The 19,144-nt window shown below is 52.0% G+C and overlaps 1 protein-coding gene across 2 annotated transcripts; it reads right to left on the bottom strand.

Annotated features, from left to right (window-relative positions):
• Positions 1-423: 423 nt before the first annotated feature.
• Positions 424-2,568, bottom strand: HES4 (hes family bHLH transcription factor 4). Of its 2 annotated transcripts, none has more exons than XM_071575563.1 (4): positions 2,277-2,568; positions 2,095-2,190; positions 1,916-2,003; positions 424-1,419 (listed from the first exon to the last, which is right to left on the bottom strand). In XM_071575563.1, the coding sequence occupies exons 1-4, from the start codon at positions 2,481-2,483 to the stop codon at positions 833-835; spliced, it is 978 nt and encodes a 325-aa protein (XP_071431664.1). In that variant the 5' UTR covers positions 2,484-2,568; the 3' UTR covers positions 424-832. The 2 variants fall into 2 exon arrangements, with proteins under 2 accessions (XP_071431664.1, XP_071431665.1); XM_071575564.1 differs by having other exon boundaries at positions 2,373-2,566.
• Between the last annotated feature and the right edge of the window lie 16,576 nt (positions 2,569-19,144).

Genomic DNA, 19,144 nt, shown 5'->3' with positions numbered 1-19,144 from the left:
TAATTACCCTCCTCACAATAGGGACAGACTCTCTTGCCTCTTTTGTAGGCAAGATAGTAACTTTTGTGCGCGCCAGGCGATCCCCAGCAGAGGTGGGAAGGAGGGAATGTGGAGAGCAGCCTTATTTCGGGAGCAGGTAACAAGCTGCCTGTGTTTCCTTAGGTTCCAGAAGCAGAATTTTTAAAGCATCTTTCTTCTGACTGGGAACATAAACACTTACAGAGCTCTCACGAGATATTTAACAGTGCCAGATCCCCCTCAACCCCATCACCTTCCCCCTCTGTTTTTCACCAGAATCCCTTCCAGCAGCCTTAAATTTAAGGCCATAAAAGTTCATTCCTATTTTTTTTGAGGGGGGTTGCACACACAGGATGAGCTTGTCCTTGCCCACTCTCAAATAAAATGAAAGGAAGGGGGGGAAAATCTATTTCAAAGAGATTCTTTATTTAAACACCTGCATTTTTTTTCTCTTTTCTTTTTTTGGAAGTCTTCAACACAGGCACGCACACACCCACAGACAAACGGGATACAAACAACTTTGGCATTATAACTTTTGAATATTTGTTACAAAACTATTTCTCATTTATTTTTCTTTAAAAAAAGTATCTCAAATAAAGGCATTTTAAAGGAGTAAAAATACAAGTCGAGATCCCAACCTCTGAAAATAATAAATAGCACGTTCATAGCGAGGTCCTTTTTTTTCCTTTCTGGTTAAATCTGCTTTAAAAAAAAACCCCAAACATAACAGGGGCTCCATACAACGGAGCCAACAAGAAGAGTTTGTTTGCTTTTTTTTTTTTTTTGGAGAGTGGGGGGAATAGTTTTAGGGAAGTCACCAGGGTCTCCAGACCGATTCACTGCGCTCTCCGATGGGACTCCCAGCCTGGGACGCTGGACCAATGCTGCCCCCAAAGGATGTCAAGCCCTGCACCGGGGATGCCGAGGGGGTGGCCCCCGCGTTCCCCGAGCCGCTGCCTGCGGACACCGGGACGTTGGCGTTGGCATAGAGGGGAATAACCGGTCCGGAGCTGGGAGGAAAAGCTGGATTCGGAATGAGGAAAGCGAACTGGCCGTCGGTGGCTGGGACGAGCTGGAAGCCCCCGTAGACTTTGGGGGACAGGGCTTCGGCGGGGTTGAGCTTGCAGGGCACGGGCACGGCTCCAGCTGCGTTGGGAGGCAGCTGGACGTGCAGCGGCTGCTGTGCCAGATGTGCGGGCTGGGCGGCGGGCGGGGGCGGCGGCGGGGGGTAGTTCATGGCCACGATCTGGCATAGGCACGCCGAGAGGTGGCTGAGGAGGCGGGTGCGCACGTCGGTGTTCACCCCTTCGCAGGTGGACAGGAACCGGGTCACCTCGTTCATGCATTCGTTGAATCCAGCCCGGTACTTGCCGAGGACGGTGGGGTCGGCGCTGAGCGCGGCTGGGAGGGCGGAGGGGGCGGCAGGTGAGTGCAAGGTTCGGAGCAACAGCCCCGGTTCCCTGTCCTTATAACGCCTCGTGTGGAGCTCTGTACCCTATCCAGCCCTCGGTTCGGAGCCGGATTACCTGTCTCTGTACCCCGTCTCCTCTCCCCAGCCCTCCGTGGGGAGCCCGACCTCTAGTCCTGTCTCCAGCCTTTGGTCTGGAGCTCAGTTCCCTGTCCCCTGTCCGGAGTCCCATCTCCGTTCCCATGTCACCAGCTGCCGGCCGGTCCGGAGCCCCAGCCCTGGGATTCTGTCCCCAGCTCCCGGTGTGGATCCCAGTCCCTAGTCCTCTGTCCCCAGCTCCCGGTGTGGATCCCAATCCCTAGTCCTCTGTCCCCAGCTCCCGGTCCGGAGCCCCATCCCGATCCCTTGCCCCCTGCTCCCAGTCCAGAGCCCGGTTCCTAGTCCTGTATCTCCTGTCCCCGGTGCGGAGCCCCCGGGGCAGACACTTACCCGTCATCTGCGCCCGCTGCAGGTTCCGCAGGTGCTTGACGGTCATCTCCAGGATGTCAGCCTTCTCCAGCTTGGAGTGCCGGGAGCTCTGCGGGAGGAGAGCGGCTCCATCAGGGCTGCCCGCGGCCGGACAGACCCCCGAGCCCGCATCGCGTCTCTGACCCGCATCCCCTACTTACATCTTTCTTGAGCGCGTCCAGGATGAGCGTCTTCAACTGCCCCAGACTCTCATTGATCCGCGCCCGGCGCCGCTTCTCCATGATGGGCTTGGACGACTGCAGGGGGGACAGCGCGCACCCGTTCAGCGACCACCCCGCACAACCCCGCGACACCGCCACCCCACCGCATCCCCATCACCGACCTCAGCACGGCCGCGGGCTTGCCGCCATCCAGCTCCGCCGCCACCGCTGCTGCGCCCCGACTGGCACCCTCCTCCTCCTCCTCCTCCTCCATTTACCTTCCGGTGCTCGCTGGCGCTCCGCGGCTTGTCCGGCGTGTGGCTGGCGCTGGCGGGCGCGCCCGCGATGGGCGAGGCGGTGGGTTTCTCCATGCCCGTGTCGGCGGGCATGGCTCGGGGCTCGGCGGCGGGTGCGTGTCGCGGGCCGGGCGCGTGCGGCGGGTGCGGGTTCCGTGCGCGGCGCCCGCCCCGCGCCCCCCCTTTTATACCCCGCGGCGGCGGCGGCGGCGGGTCCCGATTCGTGTGAACGCGCCGCCGCGGCCGTTCCCACACTCCGCGCCGTCCAATCAGCGCCCGGCGCGCCGCGCCGCTCGCGCTCCCATTGGCTGAGCCCCCGGGGGGAGTGGGGAGGGGGGACACGCGCCCTCCCGCCCGTCACGCGCGCCGGGAACGCCCCCCCCCCCCCCCGCGCCTCGCTCCATGTCCCACGTGGGGCAGCGCGGGCGGGGCTGGCCCTGCCGGGGGCACTGCCGGAGCTGTCGCCGCTCCCGCCCCTCCCGGCCCGCCTTCCCCCGGCCTGTGACACCCGGGAGGAGCAGGAGGAGCAGGAGGAGGAGGAGAAGGGTGGGCGGTGGCGGCGGCGGCTGGCGCGGCACGCGAGGCCGCGGTCGGCGGGCGGCCAATGGGCGGGGGGTGCGGCGGGGCCCGGCGGGCGCTCTGGCCTCCCATTGGTTGGCGGGCACCGCGGCTGTCAATCAAGGCAGGCGGCGGCGGCGGCGTGCGCTCTCTCCCCTCGCCCTGTTTCCCCCGTTTTTCCCCATTCCCCCCCCCCCCCCCCCCCGCTTTTCCCGTTTTCCTGGCGGAGCACGTGCCGGAGCGCTCCCAGCTCCATGGGAAAACCCCGCCCCGCCGCCGCCGCTGCCGCCGCCGCCGCCCGGGGGAGCGCTGCCCGCACCGCCCGCACAGCGCCAGCCGGGCGCGCTGCCTTCCTTCCCTGCCGCCCGCCCCGCACGGCCCCGCACGGCCCCCGGGGCCGCCGCTTCCCGCCCCGGCGCATCCCGCGGGATGTCCGCAGCCCCCGTGGCGTGGGAAGCTGGCGGAGAGCGCCGGGGCAGCGCCTTTTCTGCTCCCCCGGTGGACCCTTGTGATGCTTTAGTGCCCCGCGACCCCCGCTCGGTGTGGCCGGTCAAGGAGGGTCAGGACCCCCCTGAAGTCGTGAGGGACCCTCTTCTGTCACCCCCTTCTCAAGTCCTGTGGATACACCAAGGGGACCTGGCAACTTTGTCCCCCCCCAGCAGAATGGGGGGCTTGGCAGTGAGTGGCCACCACCAAAGTCCCTGCCGTGCCCCTGCAAGGGGACAGTTTGCCTTCGGCCCAAATTCCGCTGCTTTTTGTCATTAAGGTTAATTAAAACAGAGTTCTGTGTCCACCATCAGAGCGTGGCACCAGGCACGTGATGTCACAGCAATGGAAGTGCCAATTCTCCCACCTTTCTCGTGTGCCACCTTCCCCTGCAGACAGACCCCTGGGGTCTCAAACCCTGGAGGGCTTTGGGAAAGCCCAGCCCTTCCCAGCCCTTGCCGTGGCTTTGGGGGTGAAGGTGCCCACCCACAGTCCCTCCAGCATCAGGGGGGCCTCCCACGAGGTGCTCTCCCGTGCCTGGCACAGCACATCCTGCCCCATGTCCAAAGAATTCCCTTTAATGTTGAACTGCCATCATTAAGCAGCCCCCGAGCTCTTGGCTAATTTCACAACCTGCCTCTTTAAAGACCTTTTCAGGGAATGCAGCATATGTGTTAAACCTCAGTGCTGCAGGCTTTAATCTTTTAATAATCATAAATTGGGAATTAGCTTTCCATAGGCCAACAGCTGAAATTCAGGATGCTATCTTGACTTGAAAAGCATTATGTCTTTTTTTCCCTGTTCTTACCGAGTCTGAAGGATAAAAGAGTCACTTGATAAAATTTTGAAAACTCATCTGAAACCAGGTTTGATTCTCCCTCTGAAAAGCAAGGGCGACACGGCTTAGTTTGTGGGAATTCTTTTGGAGGAGAACGTAACCACACACTGCATTTAATCCCTATTGTTGGCCCGGCTCGTGCTTTGCTTTTAATTTGCTCCAATGAATCATTCCCTTTGCCTTCACTTCTGCAGCCAGCGCTGGAATTTGGGCATTCCCTGGCACTGCTGGCATGTGGAGATGGTCCCACACCTGGGTGGTGGCAGCTTGTCTTCCTGCTGAACCCTCCAGGGTCTTTTGGAAAAGCCTTTCCCGGTCTGAAAACACAAATGCAGTGAGTTTGGTGGGCTCAGGCTGGGACAGGGGGAAATTCCAGGGGGCTGGAAGGACCCAGAGGAAGGAAAACGGAGGGAAGGAAGGAAGGGAAAGAAGGGAAGGGAAAGGAAGGAAGGGAAAGGAAGGGAAGGAAGGAAGGAAAAGAAGGGAAGGAAGGGATGGGAAGGGAAGGGAGGAAGGGAAGGGAGGGAGGAAGGAAGGGAGGGAGGAAGGGAGGGAGGAAGGGAGGGAGGAAGGGAGGGATGGAGGGAGGGAGGGAGGAAGGGAGGGAGGAAGGGAGGGAGGAAGGGAGGGAGGAAGGGAGGGAGGAAGGGAGGGAGGAAGGGAGGGAGGAAGGGAGGGAGGAAGGAAGGAAGGAAGGAAGGAAGGAAGGAAGGAAGGAAGGAAGGAAGGAAGGAAGGAAGGAAGGAAGGAAGGAAGGAAGGAAGGAAGGAAGGAAGGAAGGAAGGAAGGAAGGAAGGAAGGAAGGAAGGAAGGAAGGAAGGAAGGAAGGAAGGAAGGAAGGAAGGAAGGAAGGAAGGAAGGAAGGAAGGAAGGAAGGAAGGAAGGAAGGAAGGAAGGAAGGAAGGAAGGAAGGAAGGAAGGAAGGAAGGAAGGAAGGAAGGAAGGAAGGAAGGAAGGAAGGAAGGAAGGAAGGAAGGAAGGAAGGAAGGAAGGAAGGAAGGGGGAAAATGGATTAAAAATGAAATAAACCCACTTGGAAATGTTTCCATTCTTCTCACTGATCAGCTCCCAGGCCTTTCATCTCCAGTGCAATTTCAGGTGGTTTGCCACATCCAGGCTGCCAAATGCACACAGGGCAGACGTACTGTAGGAAACAGCATCATCTTCCCGCGGACATCAAAGGCTCCAGGAGAATACATTTATTTCAGGATCCTTCTCCTCTCTCACACTAAAGCACACGTGACCACAGAAGCAGCAATTCTTGGCTGAATGATGATTTTTGGTTTGTGGGAGGTGTGTTGTTTTCCTGGGTGAACACCACTGATCTAAATGGCCACAAAGTCGAGCCCGTTCCTCTGCAAAAAGGGCACCGAGGTGCAGGTTGTCTCACCCAGGAATAATAAATGTTGGCTTTATAAGTGTCATTGGGAAGGTTCAGGGTCTGTTTCCTTATGAGACCAATAAAATGCAGAACAACAGCCCTTTGTGCAATCTCCCTTGAAATAAGGGAGATTGTAAAAATACTGTGAGGAAATAACTAATAACAAAAAATAATGTCCCTCCTTTGACAGTTAATGCTGAGTGCATTAATTACATAATTACAGTGAAAAAAAAATAACATTAATCCAGCAAGTTTTTCAACAGAATCTACATCAAGTGATGCAATTCCCAGGCTGGGAGCAGTGATTACTGACTGTGCTCCTCTCCAGAGAGAATTCCGTGTGATAAGTTGGGAGAATTTTTGTCATTCTAAACCTCTGACATAACACCCAGCCCTTCTCCTCCAGTTTCACATGTCTTCAGGTTTCAAAGCTCAGAGAAATCTGGGGAAAGACTCTCATTTCCTTAAGTAAATTGAGATTAAGCCAGAATTCTGTTTTACCCCAGGACTGGTATTTTGGATATACTGTGTGGCTTTACACTGAGCCTCATTCCCACCTAAGCCCACATTTGGGATGTCTTCAAGGATATATCCCAGCAGGCCCCATTCTGCTCTATTTTGCACCCTTTTAATGGCAATTTAACCTGCACAATAGTGACAGGATGGGACACAAACAACCCTCTGCCACCCTCCTTGCTCTGGCAGGAGAGAGATGGAGCCACACAGCTGTGGCCAGATGTTCCTACCCACAGCTTCCCTCCCCTGAAACAGGATCCCCAGGCTGGCAGGGAACACTCAGGGCCTGGAAAACTCATCCCTGGGACTAGACATGGTCTAAGGTGCCCAGAAACTTCCCAGGAGGTGTGGAGCACATGGATGTCCTGTTTGCAGTCAGGGAGCAGGAGGTGGGAAAGGGTCACAAAATTAGCATCATAGACTATTCTGGATTGGAAGGGACCCAGAAGGATCAACGAGTCCAACTCTTAAGGTCCATCTGGACTGGCCAGAGGATGCCAAGTCCCTGGGAATTTTGGCTGCCTGCAGGGTGTCAGGGAAATGCAGGGACATCAGGGTGGAGAGTGGTGTTGAGCAGAGGGTGGGCAGACTCTTCCTCACAATGGCTTTTTTCCTTATAAGCAGCTTTTCTCCATCACAGCTCATGTGCACCTATTTTACATCCTGTTTCATCATCGATGTAGTTCACCAGCAAAGTCCACAGGAGATGCCAAATAAGCAAATGGCATGATTGGTGAAATCTGCAATTGCCACTGGAGTTGCATCTATTCACTTGCATTTCATCCTGCTCTCATGCAATTACTCACTTGTAGTTAGCCCTACTCTGGCTTGGGATAATTTGGGTTTTACAGCTTGTGTCACCATCAACCTGTCCCAAATCCACCCTGGGAAAGGGAAAGCCTTTAAACTGTCTCTGGATGGAGACCTGGGATTTTCCTTCTTAAGGCTTATGTGAAAAGTCCCTGTGATTCCTCTCTGGGCATGGCCTATATATTTAATCTTGATCCCTTAAAAAAACCCCCATCATGTTCATACATGTTGTGTTTTTAAATAAAACCAGCTTAAAGGCTCTTTCTGCCTGAAGACCAGCAACGTGAGACAGGTTATTAACCCTAATATTGGTGTTTGATTAGATGAGGGTGAACAGAAGAGGACAAACTGCTGGTGGCTGTCCCCACTTGTCCCTGCCCAGCCCGGATACTTTGGATCCCCAGCTCTCTTTGATCCCTAAACCCAATTTTATTACAGCCAGGCTTCTAAAAATTTGGAAGCCCAACTCAAAAGCTTTGCAGCTGGGGTGAAAAGGCTCATAAAAGGCCCAGGGTCCCAGGGGGCTGAATGGGGGTTTTGTCTCCTTCCCAGGGCTGGCTGCCTGTGCCCCTGGCCGTGCCTTGTTCCCCCGGCGCTGTTTGTTCTGGGTATTGTTGGGCAGACAGCTGTGGCTGTTCAGCCACTCCAGCGCCTGTTTGCCCAGGGATTGGGCTGTAATCCCTCCTGGATTTCCCTCGGCTTGATCCCATGCAATCATCCCCCACCATACATCACTTTGGATAGTGTGTCAAAGGGAATGCTGAAGGAGAAATTAAGACATTAAGGCCTGGCAGATTGCGAGGAGGTTCTTTAGCAGACGATAATGTGTAACAAATTACAGTACAGCCTTCTGCCCCGAGCATCCTTTTCAAACCTCGAAAGGCCTCTTTTGTCCCTCCAGAGCTTACAGCTCTAATCAGCTGAAATTAATTATCAGGGTCATATGACTCACAAAATCCCCCAAACAAGCCCAGGGCTAGAAAGAGGTTTGGGGAAACATGGAGCAGCTTTTGTGTGTTCTGGCTCCATCCAACCCCCCGGCCCATCTCCGCTGTGCCCTGCTCCTCCCCAGCCCTCCAAAGCCAGTTAAGAGTCCAGTTAAGAGTCTCTTCTGACAGCATCAGATCAGGAAAAAAACACAGGCTCAGACTTCAGCACAGCCATCTCCTCATGATCCACAGAGTCTGGCTGTGCCCAGGTGCCTTCACGAAGCTCCGGAGTCGAGGCTGCATCTCACGAGCCAAAGGCTCTTCCCTCTTCCATTTGGATTGGATATTAGGAAAAAAAATCTCATGGAAAGGGTTGTCAAGCATTGCAACAGACTGCATAGGGCAGTAGTGGAATCACCACCCCTGGAAATGTCCAAAAAACATGTGGATGTGGCTCTTGAGGACAACTTGATGTTTAGTGGTGAAGGTGGTGGTGGTGCTGGGCTGATGGTTGGACTTGAACTTCAAGGTCTTTTCCAACCTCAACAATTCCATGATTTCACCATTCTACAGCTGTGCCTGGAGGTGTGAAAAAGGCTTCCCTCCATCCTCCAAGTGCTTGGTTTCACGCTGTCTGCATTCCAGCTGCTTCCAGACCAGGCACGTTCCCTACGTCCGGCACGCGCTGCCCGCTCGGGCTGCACCGTCAGGTCGTGCACGGAGCACAACTAGAGCAAACCCAGGGCATTCTTTGCTCCCAGGAGCTGTCGGGGCTCTTTCAGCTGAAGGCAAAGATATTTCTAAGAAAATTACTGTCTGCACTAATAAACTCTTATTCATCTCTCCTGCTGCTATTAAGGACATCCTTTTCAGAGGCTGCAAAACTGGCTGTGGGAACGCAACGATGGCAACGCCGCAGGAATTTTGCAACATTAGAAATGGAGATTTTCTTCTTTTTTCTTTTTTTTTTCTCCGAGGCTCTTTCTTTACTACGAAGCAAATGGGCTTTAATTTCTTTTCTCCCCTCCCTTCCTCCTTCCCCGCCCTTGGAAATTTGAGCGAAAGAAAATTGCAACGGCGTACACAAAAACCCCTTTCTGAAGACATTGCCCTGGTTTTGTCTCTCCGTGCTGAGAGCCTCCGTTGAGCAGCCACGGCAGAATAGACCAGCTGATTGAGACAGATGTTCTCTTCTTTAGCAAGTGCCAACACTTTGCCCAAACACATATTTGCTGACTTACCCTTCACTGGAAAACATCTTGAAAAGGCGGCGGAGATAAAAAGGCAGGGAACGAAGCCGTGTTGTGTCCAGATTTAACACAGCCCAGTGCTCCATTCTCTAAGCCCAGTCCTGGTTGAAGAGGTCCCTTTCACTGGATCCTGTTCATTTGTTGATAGATAATAGGGGCTGAGTTGCAGCAATCCATGTGCAGAAAGCAGAAAATAGAGTCAATTACATCTGTATTAGGTGGCCTTGGGGAGAAAATCTCCTTACATGCCTTCCACTGATACTGTTCTTAATTATATTGGCTGAGTTGCTGCCTATGTTAAATCCGAGCACAACTTGGAGCTGCTCTAAATATAGAGCCTAAAATATCTCCTGAGAAGGTGGTGGTGGTGGTGACATAACTTTCCTGTTGGGCTTTAAATGAGGCTTTTTAATTTGCCCACAATGAACAGCTCAAAATGAGATGGTGCAATGATGTCATCACCCCCTTTCTGTGCCCAGGGCACCTGACCCTGCACAGCCCCTTTCCTGTTCAGGAGGTGACATGGCAGGAGCCAGGGCAGGAGGGATGGCACAGTTCCCAAGGGAATGAGCCTCTCCAAGGTGAGGTCCTGCTGGTCCACTCCTCCCCTCCTTGGATGAGTGCTGCAATCTCCCAGAGTCTGGAAGACCACACACATTACCTGGGGGTAGAGGAATGATGCAGACATCTTTCCCAAGGCGCTTAGGAGTAGAAACAACACAGGAAAACCCATTTTTTCCCTCAATTTTTTTATGTAGAGTAGGTAAACTCCATCCTCCTCTGCCATCCAAACACCCAAGACCAATATCCACACTATTTCACAGCCCCATTCCTTTTGGTTGCCTTTAATCTTATTAAGTGTCTGTCCCCATACCTGGAGGAAAGTGGGGGGAAAATAAACCATCAATTATATTTGCTTTGCCTTTGAAAAGGGTTGTCATTTTGCCATCTGTAGGCAAGCATGCTCCACAACAATAGGTTTTGTTTGACTTCTCGAGTAAAAAGGTCCCTCCTTTTTTTTTTCTCTTGGCCCCGTCCACAGCTTGCTTTCCCCCCGCCTCATTCTTTTCAGTGGGCCTGTTGATGAGCTTGGCCTAATCAGATTAACTCAACCCAGACACAGCAGTGGCAGTTTATTCTCTTTTAAAAGGACTCCACGGTTTCCTACAAACTTTTTGTAAACTCTTCATCTCCGGCTAAACTCTTTTGTAAGCTGTATCCAATGGACTCTTTGAGAGACCCACACTCCCCATCAATGAAGACCTGTTAGAATGGGTCACTAATCCAAAAGAGGGGAGAAATGCCTTTAAAGCCGTGCACTGATGCATTGGGAACCCTGACTAGGACCTGCAGAAAGAGAGAATTGAATTCCCAAAGAGCTGGAACATTTAATTTGATGCCTAAAATAAATATTTTGAAAAAGTCCATCTTGTTTACAAGGCTAATGAAATAAGCAGTTTTTCTCTGGAGATCTCCAGGTTCTAGGACACACTTTCATGTCTGTCCTTTACCCAGCCCACCCTCTTCCTCAAACAACCCCACAACGAGCTCAGAAGACTCACAGAAAACAAAGCAACACCTTCTTGATCATTTTTTACAGTTCTGAGTGTTTGCATCACTTTTCTTTTGTCAGGCATCAGAAAAAGATCTTTTTGGGATCTCCACACACCAGAATTCCTGATCCAGATCACAGAATTAGAGAGTCACAGAATCATTAAGGCTGGAAAAGCCCTCCAAGGTCATCAAGTCCCACCTGTGTCCAATCCCCACCTTGTCACCCAGACCAGAGCACTGAAACCCACGGCCAGTTGTTCCTTGAACACCTCCAGGAATGGGGACTCCACCACCTCCCTGGGCAATCCAGTCCAATGTTTAACAACCTTTCAGTGGAGAAATTCCTTCTGATGTCCAACCTGAACCTCCCCTGGGGCAGCTTAAGGCATTGTCCTCTCATCCTTGATTTAGGGTGGAAGGCTCCTCACTGCCTCCGAGAGGTGTTTGGTGTTGCTGCTGAGTTCTGCAACAACCTGGTTTAGTGGAAGGTGTCCCTGCCAATGGCAGAGGGAGTGGAATGAGATGAGTTCTAAGGTCTCTTCCAGCCCAAAACATTCTAGGATTCTATGAACTTTCTTTCCCCAAATCTCCCATTTCTCTGCAGGCATGTGTTGGCACTTCTGCTTTTGAAAAGCCCCACATAGCCACAGGTTTCAACATCTATAGATCCTCCCATTAGCATCAGGGTGGACCTTTTCCTTACAGGAAGATTTCCACTTCTGTAGTTGTGATTGGCATGTCTGAACAACTTCATTGTGGGGAGGATTTCATGGCATTCAGTGGAAGTTTCCACTTCTTTACAGCTGCACAGAGAAGATTAACGTTGTGACTTCATCCCCCCAGCATTGTCACTGTGACTTAGAGTCATTTCATGTCTTTGATAAAACTTGCCCCAGCCAAAAACAAGTAAAGAAGATCCCACAAGGCACACAATGAGCAAAACAACTCCCTGAAAAATACCCTATTGTCTTTCAGGAAGAAGACCATCATTTTTCATGGTATCAGCTTTATATTAAAAATTCAATTGAATGGCAAAAAGAGTTGTCTTCATTGGGTGGGAGAGACAGGACACTGAGTCTGGCACACCTCCCACTCCCTGCAGACCAGTGACAGCCACAGTCCCTCCATAGCTCATGGGCTTAGGACACATTTACTTCTTTGAGCACCACAGAGAGACTGTTTCCCTCCAGACGTTTCTCATGTAGCTTTGTCTCTCCATGGTTTGAACCTGAATGCTCCAAACTTCCTTTGAAGAGGAAAAACCCCTAACTTTTGTTCCAGTTTCCACCTGTTATTCTTACTAAAGACATTATGCCTGGAGTAAAACTTGTTTGAAAATAAAATGCGAAGAATTTGAGCCCAGGATTTGTATTTTGAAGGAAGTAGAACTCAAATGAATCATTCTTAAGCCTACGTTGACGTGGCTGGATGCTCCAAGGAACAGTGTGTGAGGTGTGGGAGGAAGGGAAATGGACACATGAGAGACAAGCAGCCAAAATCCCAGCACAGTTCAATCTGTGAGACCCCAAGAAACTGCCAATGGAGTGATGACATTAACCCAGCACTGCCATGCTCGCCACTAACCATGTCCCCACGTGCCACATCCACAGGTTTTTTCAGCACTTCCAGGGATGGTGATTCCACCACAGCCCTGAACAGCTTGTTCCAAAGCCTGACACAGGGATATAAATTTTTCCTACTGACTTGTTTGTGAGTAGAAACTCATTCTGGGTCCCAAAGGATGCAGCAAGTCTGGCTGGTCAAGCCAGAGGCTCTGTGGGCTCCCCACAGGGTGGGATGTGGTCTTGGGCTCCAGGCACCCAGCAGGTCTCACCCCCACCACAAACCCTTTTCCTCACCCCCACGTTTTAACAACAGGAAACCTTTTGTTTTAAAAATAAAAAGGGAAAGAAAGGGAGTTGTAGCCTGTCTGGCTTGGGAGAGTCAGGATTTGTTCCTACCTTATTATATGCTAATTGGGATTTTAACAAAGACTGTCCCATCACAAGCAGGTGGCCAGTGACAACGTGGCTGTGACTGAAGAGCAAGCCTTGCCAGAAGGAGAGTCCAGGAGCGCTGGGAGCCAGCAATTCCTGTCTGATCTCTGCCTGCCCGTCTGGCGTGCCATGAATAATTAATAAATTAATGATACACCTCGCTGCTGCACGTTAAATGGGGTGGCAGCTTGGAGCTGAACCTGCTGCCCTGCAAAAACCTGGCAGAGAACTCGGGTCTGGTGCGTGGGTCTGGAATTGGGTGTTCCCCGTGGGAGGGCACAGAGAGCCCTGAGGGTTCTGTGCAACCCTTTGTCTGCAGAGGGGATTAAACCCTGTTAGTGTGATCTGGCTGCATAGCTGGGCCCTGGATATATTGAAACCATGGTCCTTGACCACAGAGGAACTTGCAGGGGTGGGATGCCAAGCTCAGTCAGGAGTTACTGTGCTCTCCTACAGCTCTTTTTCAAGTCTTGTTCAGGAAAACATAAAGACCAGCCAATGATCCCAAAGAGCTGACGTTACAAAATTACTGAATGTCAAAAAGAGAGAACTTGGTTAAGGCTGTTAAGGTGGGCACGTGACATTTTAGAAATGCTGCTTCAGTTTGTGCTGGCAGCTCCATCCCAGCACTGTGGAGTGTGATGGTGTCTTTAACACCACGATCACGAGCCGTGGATCTGTGGGAGCCCAAGCTTGTCTTGTGCATGGGCTTGCTTGATGTTTGCCAAGCCCCTGGCAAACATACAGCAGGAGCTGGAAGGTAAATGCAACAGGAGCACATGGGGAGAAGAAGGAAAGTCTTCTGCAGGCAGTTCCATCCCCTCTGAGTTTGCTGCAGGCACCTCCTTGCCTGCAAAAGCAGACCCCTAGCATGGAAAATTTCAGCTCAGGCACCTGAGGTCTGGCAAAGCCACAAGCAACAAAATCCCAGGTCTTATAACAGGATGCTTCAAGCAATCCCTAGAGCCAGCAGTGCTCCAAGCACTGGCTGGGAGCTCCCAGCACCACACCATGGGCTCAGCACCCCCGTGGGTGAGAAGCCACACACACAGCTCATGGAAAAGGGAGCTCAGAAGGGCTGTTCCTGTGAGGCAGAACATTGAACTCCATGGAAGAGGATGGCATTTGAAATTCAAGCCAGGCTGGAGTGGTTTGCAGAGCCTGTGGATCCTTGCTGGAGGCATGTGCTGTGCTGGAGAAGCCTTTGCCCAGGGTGGTGTGAAATCCTCCATCCTCTCCCAACGTGCCAGGCATATAAACACGACGTTCCCTTGGACCCTGCAGAAGGCTGCTGCATCACAGGGGGAGAAGGTTTAATGAAAAATTTAAAGGCCGGCGTCTTAAAATAAATTCCAATCCTGGCTGAAATTTCACAGCGGCTGCTAAATGTCTCTCAGCTCGAAGACTTGTGTGCGGGAAGCGAAACAATTGCTCCCTTCCAAGGGGAAAAAAATGGGCCTTGTTCCCTCTGTGGGGCTGGTGAGACATGAAGCCAGCTCCACCAGAGGGGTGGGAGGTGATGGATGTAATTAAAAGCCCAGAGGGAGGGAGAGGGGAGGGAGAGAGGGAAGAACAATAAATGGACGCAGCTTATCTTGCGGCTGAAAGCTGATCTTCATGGACATGTAACATATGGTATTTTCAATAATGGATAAACAGTTTAAAGGGGACCTGCAAATGTTGTCTTTTAATGAGCTAGCAGCAGGGTTATGTGCTGAATACCCTCAACTCACCTTTTATCTTGCTCCCAGGTCCCCCCAGTTGTGGCCAGCCGGGCTCCCGCTGGGCTCTGAAGCCACAGCACACACTATGTCATGTCACAGCTGCCATGGATCCAGCCCGGTGGGGTCGAGGGGGTGAATATAATTACCCAAGCTGGATTTTGGCCAGGACAGCAGGGCTAGTTCCCTTACTCTTGCAAAAACTGCTGTGGGATCTTTAATTACCACCACAGGTCAAGACCCTTGGTTTTACCAGCACATTTCATCTCTCAGACAGCATTTCTGGCAGCCCAGGGGCCCTCCAGCAGTCACAGCATTCACTCTGGAGCAGTGGATTGTGCCTATTTTTCAGGTGCTGCCTCTGGAAAATATATAGAATTAGCAAAGGAGAGTTATCTCAGGCTTGGGGCTCAGGAATCAGTTTTGCTGATCTACAGAGGAGACAAATGAGGGGCAAAAGTCTTGAAAAAGTCTTTACTTCTGCACTCGCTCCATGGAGTTCTCCAAGACCAGAACAAAAGGTCTGTGGGCACAAGGGAAAATCTTGTGCCAGGAAGAGCTGCATATGGAGCTCAGTGTCCAGAACCTGGTGCTTGCCTTTACTGGAGACCTCTGGAAGTGCTGAGCAGCTGCAGCCTGTGTTTCCCATCTAAGCAATGCCCAGATGAAGATCAGGAAAACTTGAAGAGGCAAGTGGAGGTCTTGACTCCACTTATACCTTGTGAGCTAAAGCAGAGCTCAGGGAACTTGGAGACACTTGGGAGAGACACGTTCAGCCCTGCAAGGGCATTTCCATTGATGAGATTAAATTTAAACTCTGGGTTCATTTATTTTCTGTCCCCTGGGAAATAGCCAGTGGAAGCAATGCCCATCCAGCATAATCCTTGAAAGCAGGGTTAGGTGGTGGCCATGTGGAAGGGTATTAGGAAAGTGTTTCCCCTGTGTGGCTTTCCTCTGTTCCCACAGGCAGCCTGGGAAAGGGAGATCCCAGCCAAATCCTTGCTGTCTGCACAGCTAAGCAAGGCACCAACGAAGATTCTTTTTCTTTGGAACTGCAAAACGAAGGGCAACTTGTGGATTTAACCTCAGAGTCCAGATGAGAAGGCAGCTGGCTGGGTAGTGCCAGGGGGCATTGGGTGCTGCATGGGCAGCTGGGGATGAAACTGGACAACCAGCAGGTGTGGGTTTGGACATCCTCCATCCTCACTGCTGACAGGTCTGGCCTCTGTAAGAAAATACATGTTTTAATCAGCTGGGTTATGGTCAAGACAGCACACTGGGAGGAGGCAGTGCCCAGTTTCTCTCCAGTGCCTCATACCATGCTTCCAGAGGGTTAAACCAAATCCACTTCTGAGGCTAAGCTTTCAGCTGGCACAAATCTGTGCAGATCCTTCAAAGCTCTGGTGCTTTATATCAGCTCAGGCTATGGGCACCATGCTCTCTTTTCATGCTGTAATCTCTGCACATGCTTATGCTTGGAATTATCTTCTTCATCCTTTGACATCTACCAAAAGCTCACTCTCATCTGCACTGGCCTGAGTTTCATGTCCATGTTAGTTTTTGCTGGACCAGCCTTGAGCATGACTCGTGTCTGATGCTCCCTGGGAAAGGGAAAGTGCCCTGGAACCCATCCCACATGGAGATAAGGCTGGAGAGCTCTTGAAACTGAGCTTGAGTAACCCTGGAGCTGAGCAGATCACATATTCCCACAGTCCAAGCTCCTCTGAACCCAGAGCTGGGCTCCTCCTGAAACCCCCCATTTCCACCTCTCAGACCCTTCCCATCTTTCAGGCAAAGCCCTGAGAGTCTGGGGCATTTTTAAGCTAACTGAAAATATACATGTGTTTTGGGAGCCATCTCCTTTTGTACCAGCTCATTAGGGGAAATAAATGGCCCCTGACCATCTGTCATCTTTGTGCAGGTACCTGGCAGAGAGGGGTGGGAAAAAGCACGGAGGATCCTTAATCCGCTCAGGCTTCGGCAAAGTGAACGATGCTTCCCACAATATAATTACAGCAGTCCTGCTGCAAAGTGACAGACCTAGTGAGTGGAAATAGATGAATGTAATTAAAATCCCAGGGAGAGAGCGATGGAGACGGAGACACACAGCAGAGCAGTGGAGGGAGGAAGAACAGTGGAGGGCGAGGAACTGGGAAACAGGAGGTGGTGAGGCTTCAGGATAGGGACCAGGTGCTGATTTAATTAGTGAAGAAAAAGAGTAGGAACTGATCATTGAGAAATTCTTGTATTTTCCTCTCTTTTAGTCGCCTTTGCTAAAAAAAATCATTTATTTAAAGATGGAAGGAGAAGTATAACCAGGTGGTCTGACCTGATACACGAACCCATCCCCAGAGGGCTTTGCATCCAGAGGTGAGATTTTGCCCTCTGAAGCTTCGTGCCATTGCCCGTGGAATAAAAACTTCTGTGCTCTGAGCAGCCCTGGCTCAAGAGGCTCCTGGTATCAGGTGATGAGCTGCAAGAAGTCTGCATGAGACACCTCCCAAATTCTTCCAGTGGCATGTGGATGAGGAGAGGTTGGGATCAGGCATCAGAGCAAAGTGCTTGGGAACCGGGGGCAGGAATTTTTCAGCAGAAGGCAGCTTTGCTGGAATTGGCCCCAGATGAAGCAGAAATCCAGCCACATTCAGAAGGATTCTGGCAGCAGCAACACCTTTAGGCCTTCTCTTTCCACACTGTCCCATGTCTCTCCTCTCCTTTTGGCAATCTCAGGATGGCTCTTCCCCTTTTGGTCCAACTGTTGTCACACATCCCGACCCTGCTTTATTTAGCAGAAGTTGTCCATCCTCTCATTCTTAGGAAGCCAAAATTCAGCTTCCCTGCCTTGCTGGCAGGCTGGCTCCAGCCCATGCCACCATCACCATTCAGGGATGCTAAAGGAGTGGAGCTGGTGGGGGTTGCTGCCTGCAAAGGCCAAGCTAAACTTTCAAAAGCTGCCTCAGCTCGCCAAGTGACCTTCTAGAGTCAGAAACCTCAGAGGACATGTTTTCTGGGAATCTTTTAAAGCTGCCACACAAACCCCACAGCCCTAGGATCCCAAAAAGCTGCTGGAAAGCTTGGTGTGTCCTTTGCAGAGCCACATGGTTGAGCCTGTGCTTGGCTGCAGCTCTCTGGAGCTCTGTGACCAGGACTGGTTGTTCTCCCTCTTCTTTCCTCTTTAAAATGCCTTTATTTTTTCTTCCTGCCATCTCTTTGATGTCTTTTAATTACCTTTCCCCTCCTCCACAGTCCCCTTTAGAGAGCTCTGAATAGGTGGGCGAGGTTTATTTGTTGGCTTTGCTATGGATGAGGATGGGAGTTGAACTGCCTCTTCCTTGAGTAAGTTGTCTTCCAGGAAATAATGGAATAACAGGGACCAGGGCTGTGTTCCTGGCCCTGTTACTGCTCTGCACAGCCCTGGTGCAGGCTGGAGCTGGGATAGGATGCTCCAAGGAGGAGGATAAACCAGCTGGCATGGAGCATCCTGTTCCCACCACAGTGTCTCCCAGTCACTCCCCAGTCTGATTTCAGAGCTGAGGGAACACTGGTCTCCACTCCACGTAGGGATGGAGGGAAAGGGGAGGGGATTTGTGTCCTCATCTTCAGGAGATCGTTACCACCCCACAGCTTGGCAGGGATCAGCTCTGGGATTAGCAGCTCCCCATTCTCAGCACAAGCGTTTTGTCCCTCTGTTGGGATCAGCCTCTCCCCGGAGAGAGGCACTTTGTCCCCATCCCCCTCGCTCACCCTCCCCTCACTCAGGATGGATGGGAAATTTGAGGAATGTTCAGATTTTACTCATTAGCCCAACCTCCTGCTGGCCCTGGTTTAAAACAACCTGCAGGGGCTTCCCTTGATCGGTGATGTATGAGTGGCAGCGATGGGGCAAGCCAGACATTGAGCCTGGCTGGAGTCAGGCTGCCTCCCATTCCCCTGCTAACTTGTCTTCTGCAACTGGACATAATTTAGTCTAATTGTCTTCATGTGGGTTTCTTTCATCATGGCCACAATCCGGTTTTGCCAGCGGCTAACAAGGACATTTTGGTGGGGTTGGGCTGGTCCATCTCTGCTGCTTCTTTCCCTTTCAGTTTCTCAGGGCTCTCAGAAGGAGAAAGGAGATGCTTTTCAGAGAGCTGGGCACCCAAGAGATGAGGGAGGGGAAAGGGACCTTGTTGGTATAGATCCCTCAGCTGATCCAGCTCACATCCTGCCCTCAGGGAGCAAGGAGGGAAAATCAACTTTGCCTTTTGCCTAGATGGGAGTAACTGCAAATGTGCAAATCCCAGGGCCTGTCCTTGCTGCTGCTGGAGACAGAGAGCTGCAGGAGAAGCAGGGCCATGAGCAGAGCCCTTCCTCAGAGCCCTCTGCTCCCCACCAGCACAGAGTGGCTGTGCCAAGTCATAGAATCCCAGAATGGTTTGGGTTGGAAGCAAAGTTAGAGATCATCTCATTCCAAGCCCCTGCCATGGTCAGGGACACCTTCCACTATCTCAGGTTGCTCCAAGCCCTGTCCAACCTGGTCTTGAAAGTTCTGCTGTTGCCCTCCAGCAACTGCAGGTCACAGTCCTCCTGTGGTTCCCCTGGGAACCTCTGGAGTCCAGGTTGGACCTTCAGTCCCAGCAATTATCAGACCTCTCAGAGTTTTGTGTTGCAACTTCAGGGTTCCCCAGAAGCCAAGGGCTGAGGTTCAGGCATGGCTCCAGGCAGGTGGAGCATG

Source organism: Pithys albifrons, chromosome 22 (genome assembly GCF_047495875.1).
Source record: "Pithys albifrons albifrons isolate INPA30051 chromosome 22, PitAlb_v1, whole genome shotgun sequence".
NCBI lineage: Eukaryota > Metazoa > Chordata > Aves > Passeriformes > Thamnophilidae > Pithys > Pithys albifrons.
The sequence above is the reverse complement of the archived record's forward strand: the minus strand, read 5'-3'. Positions and strand labels throughout refer to the sequence as shown.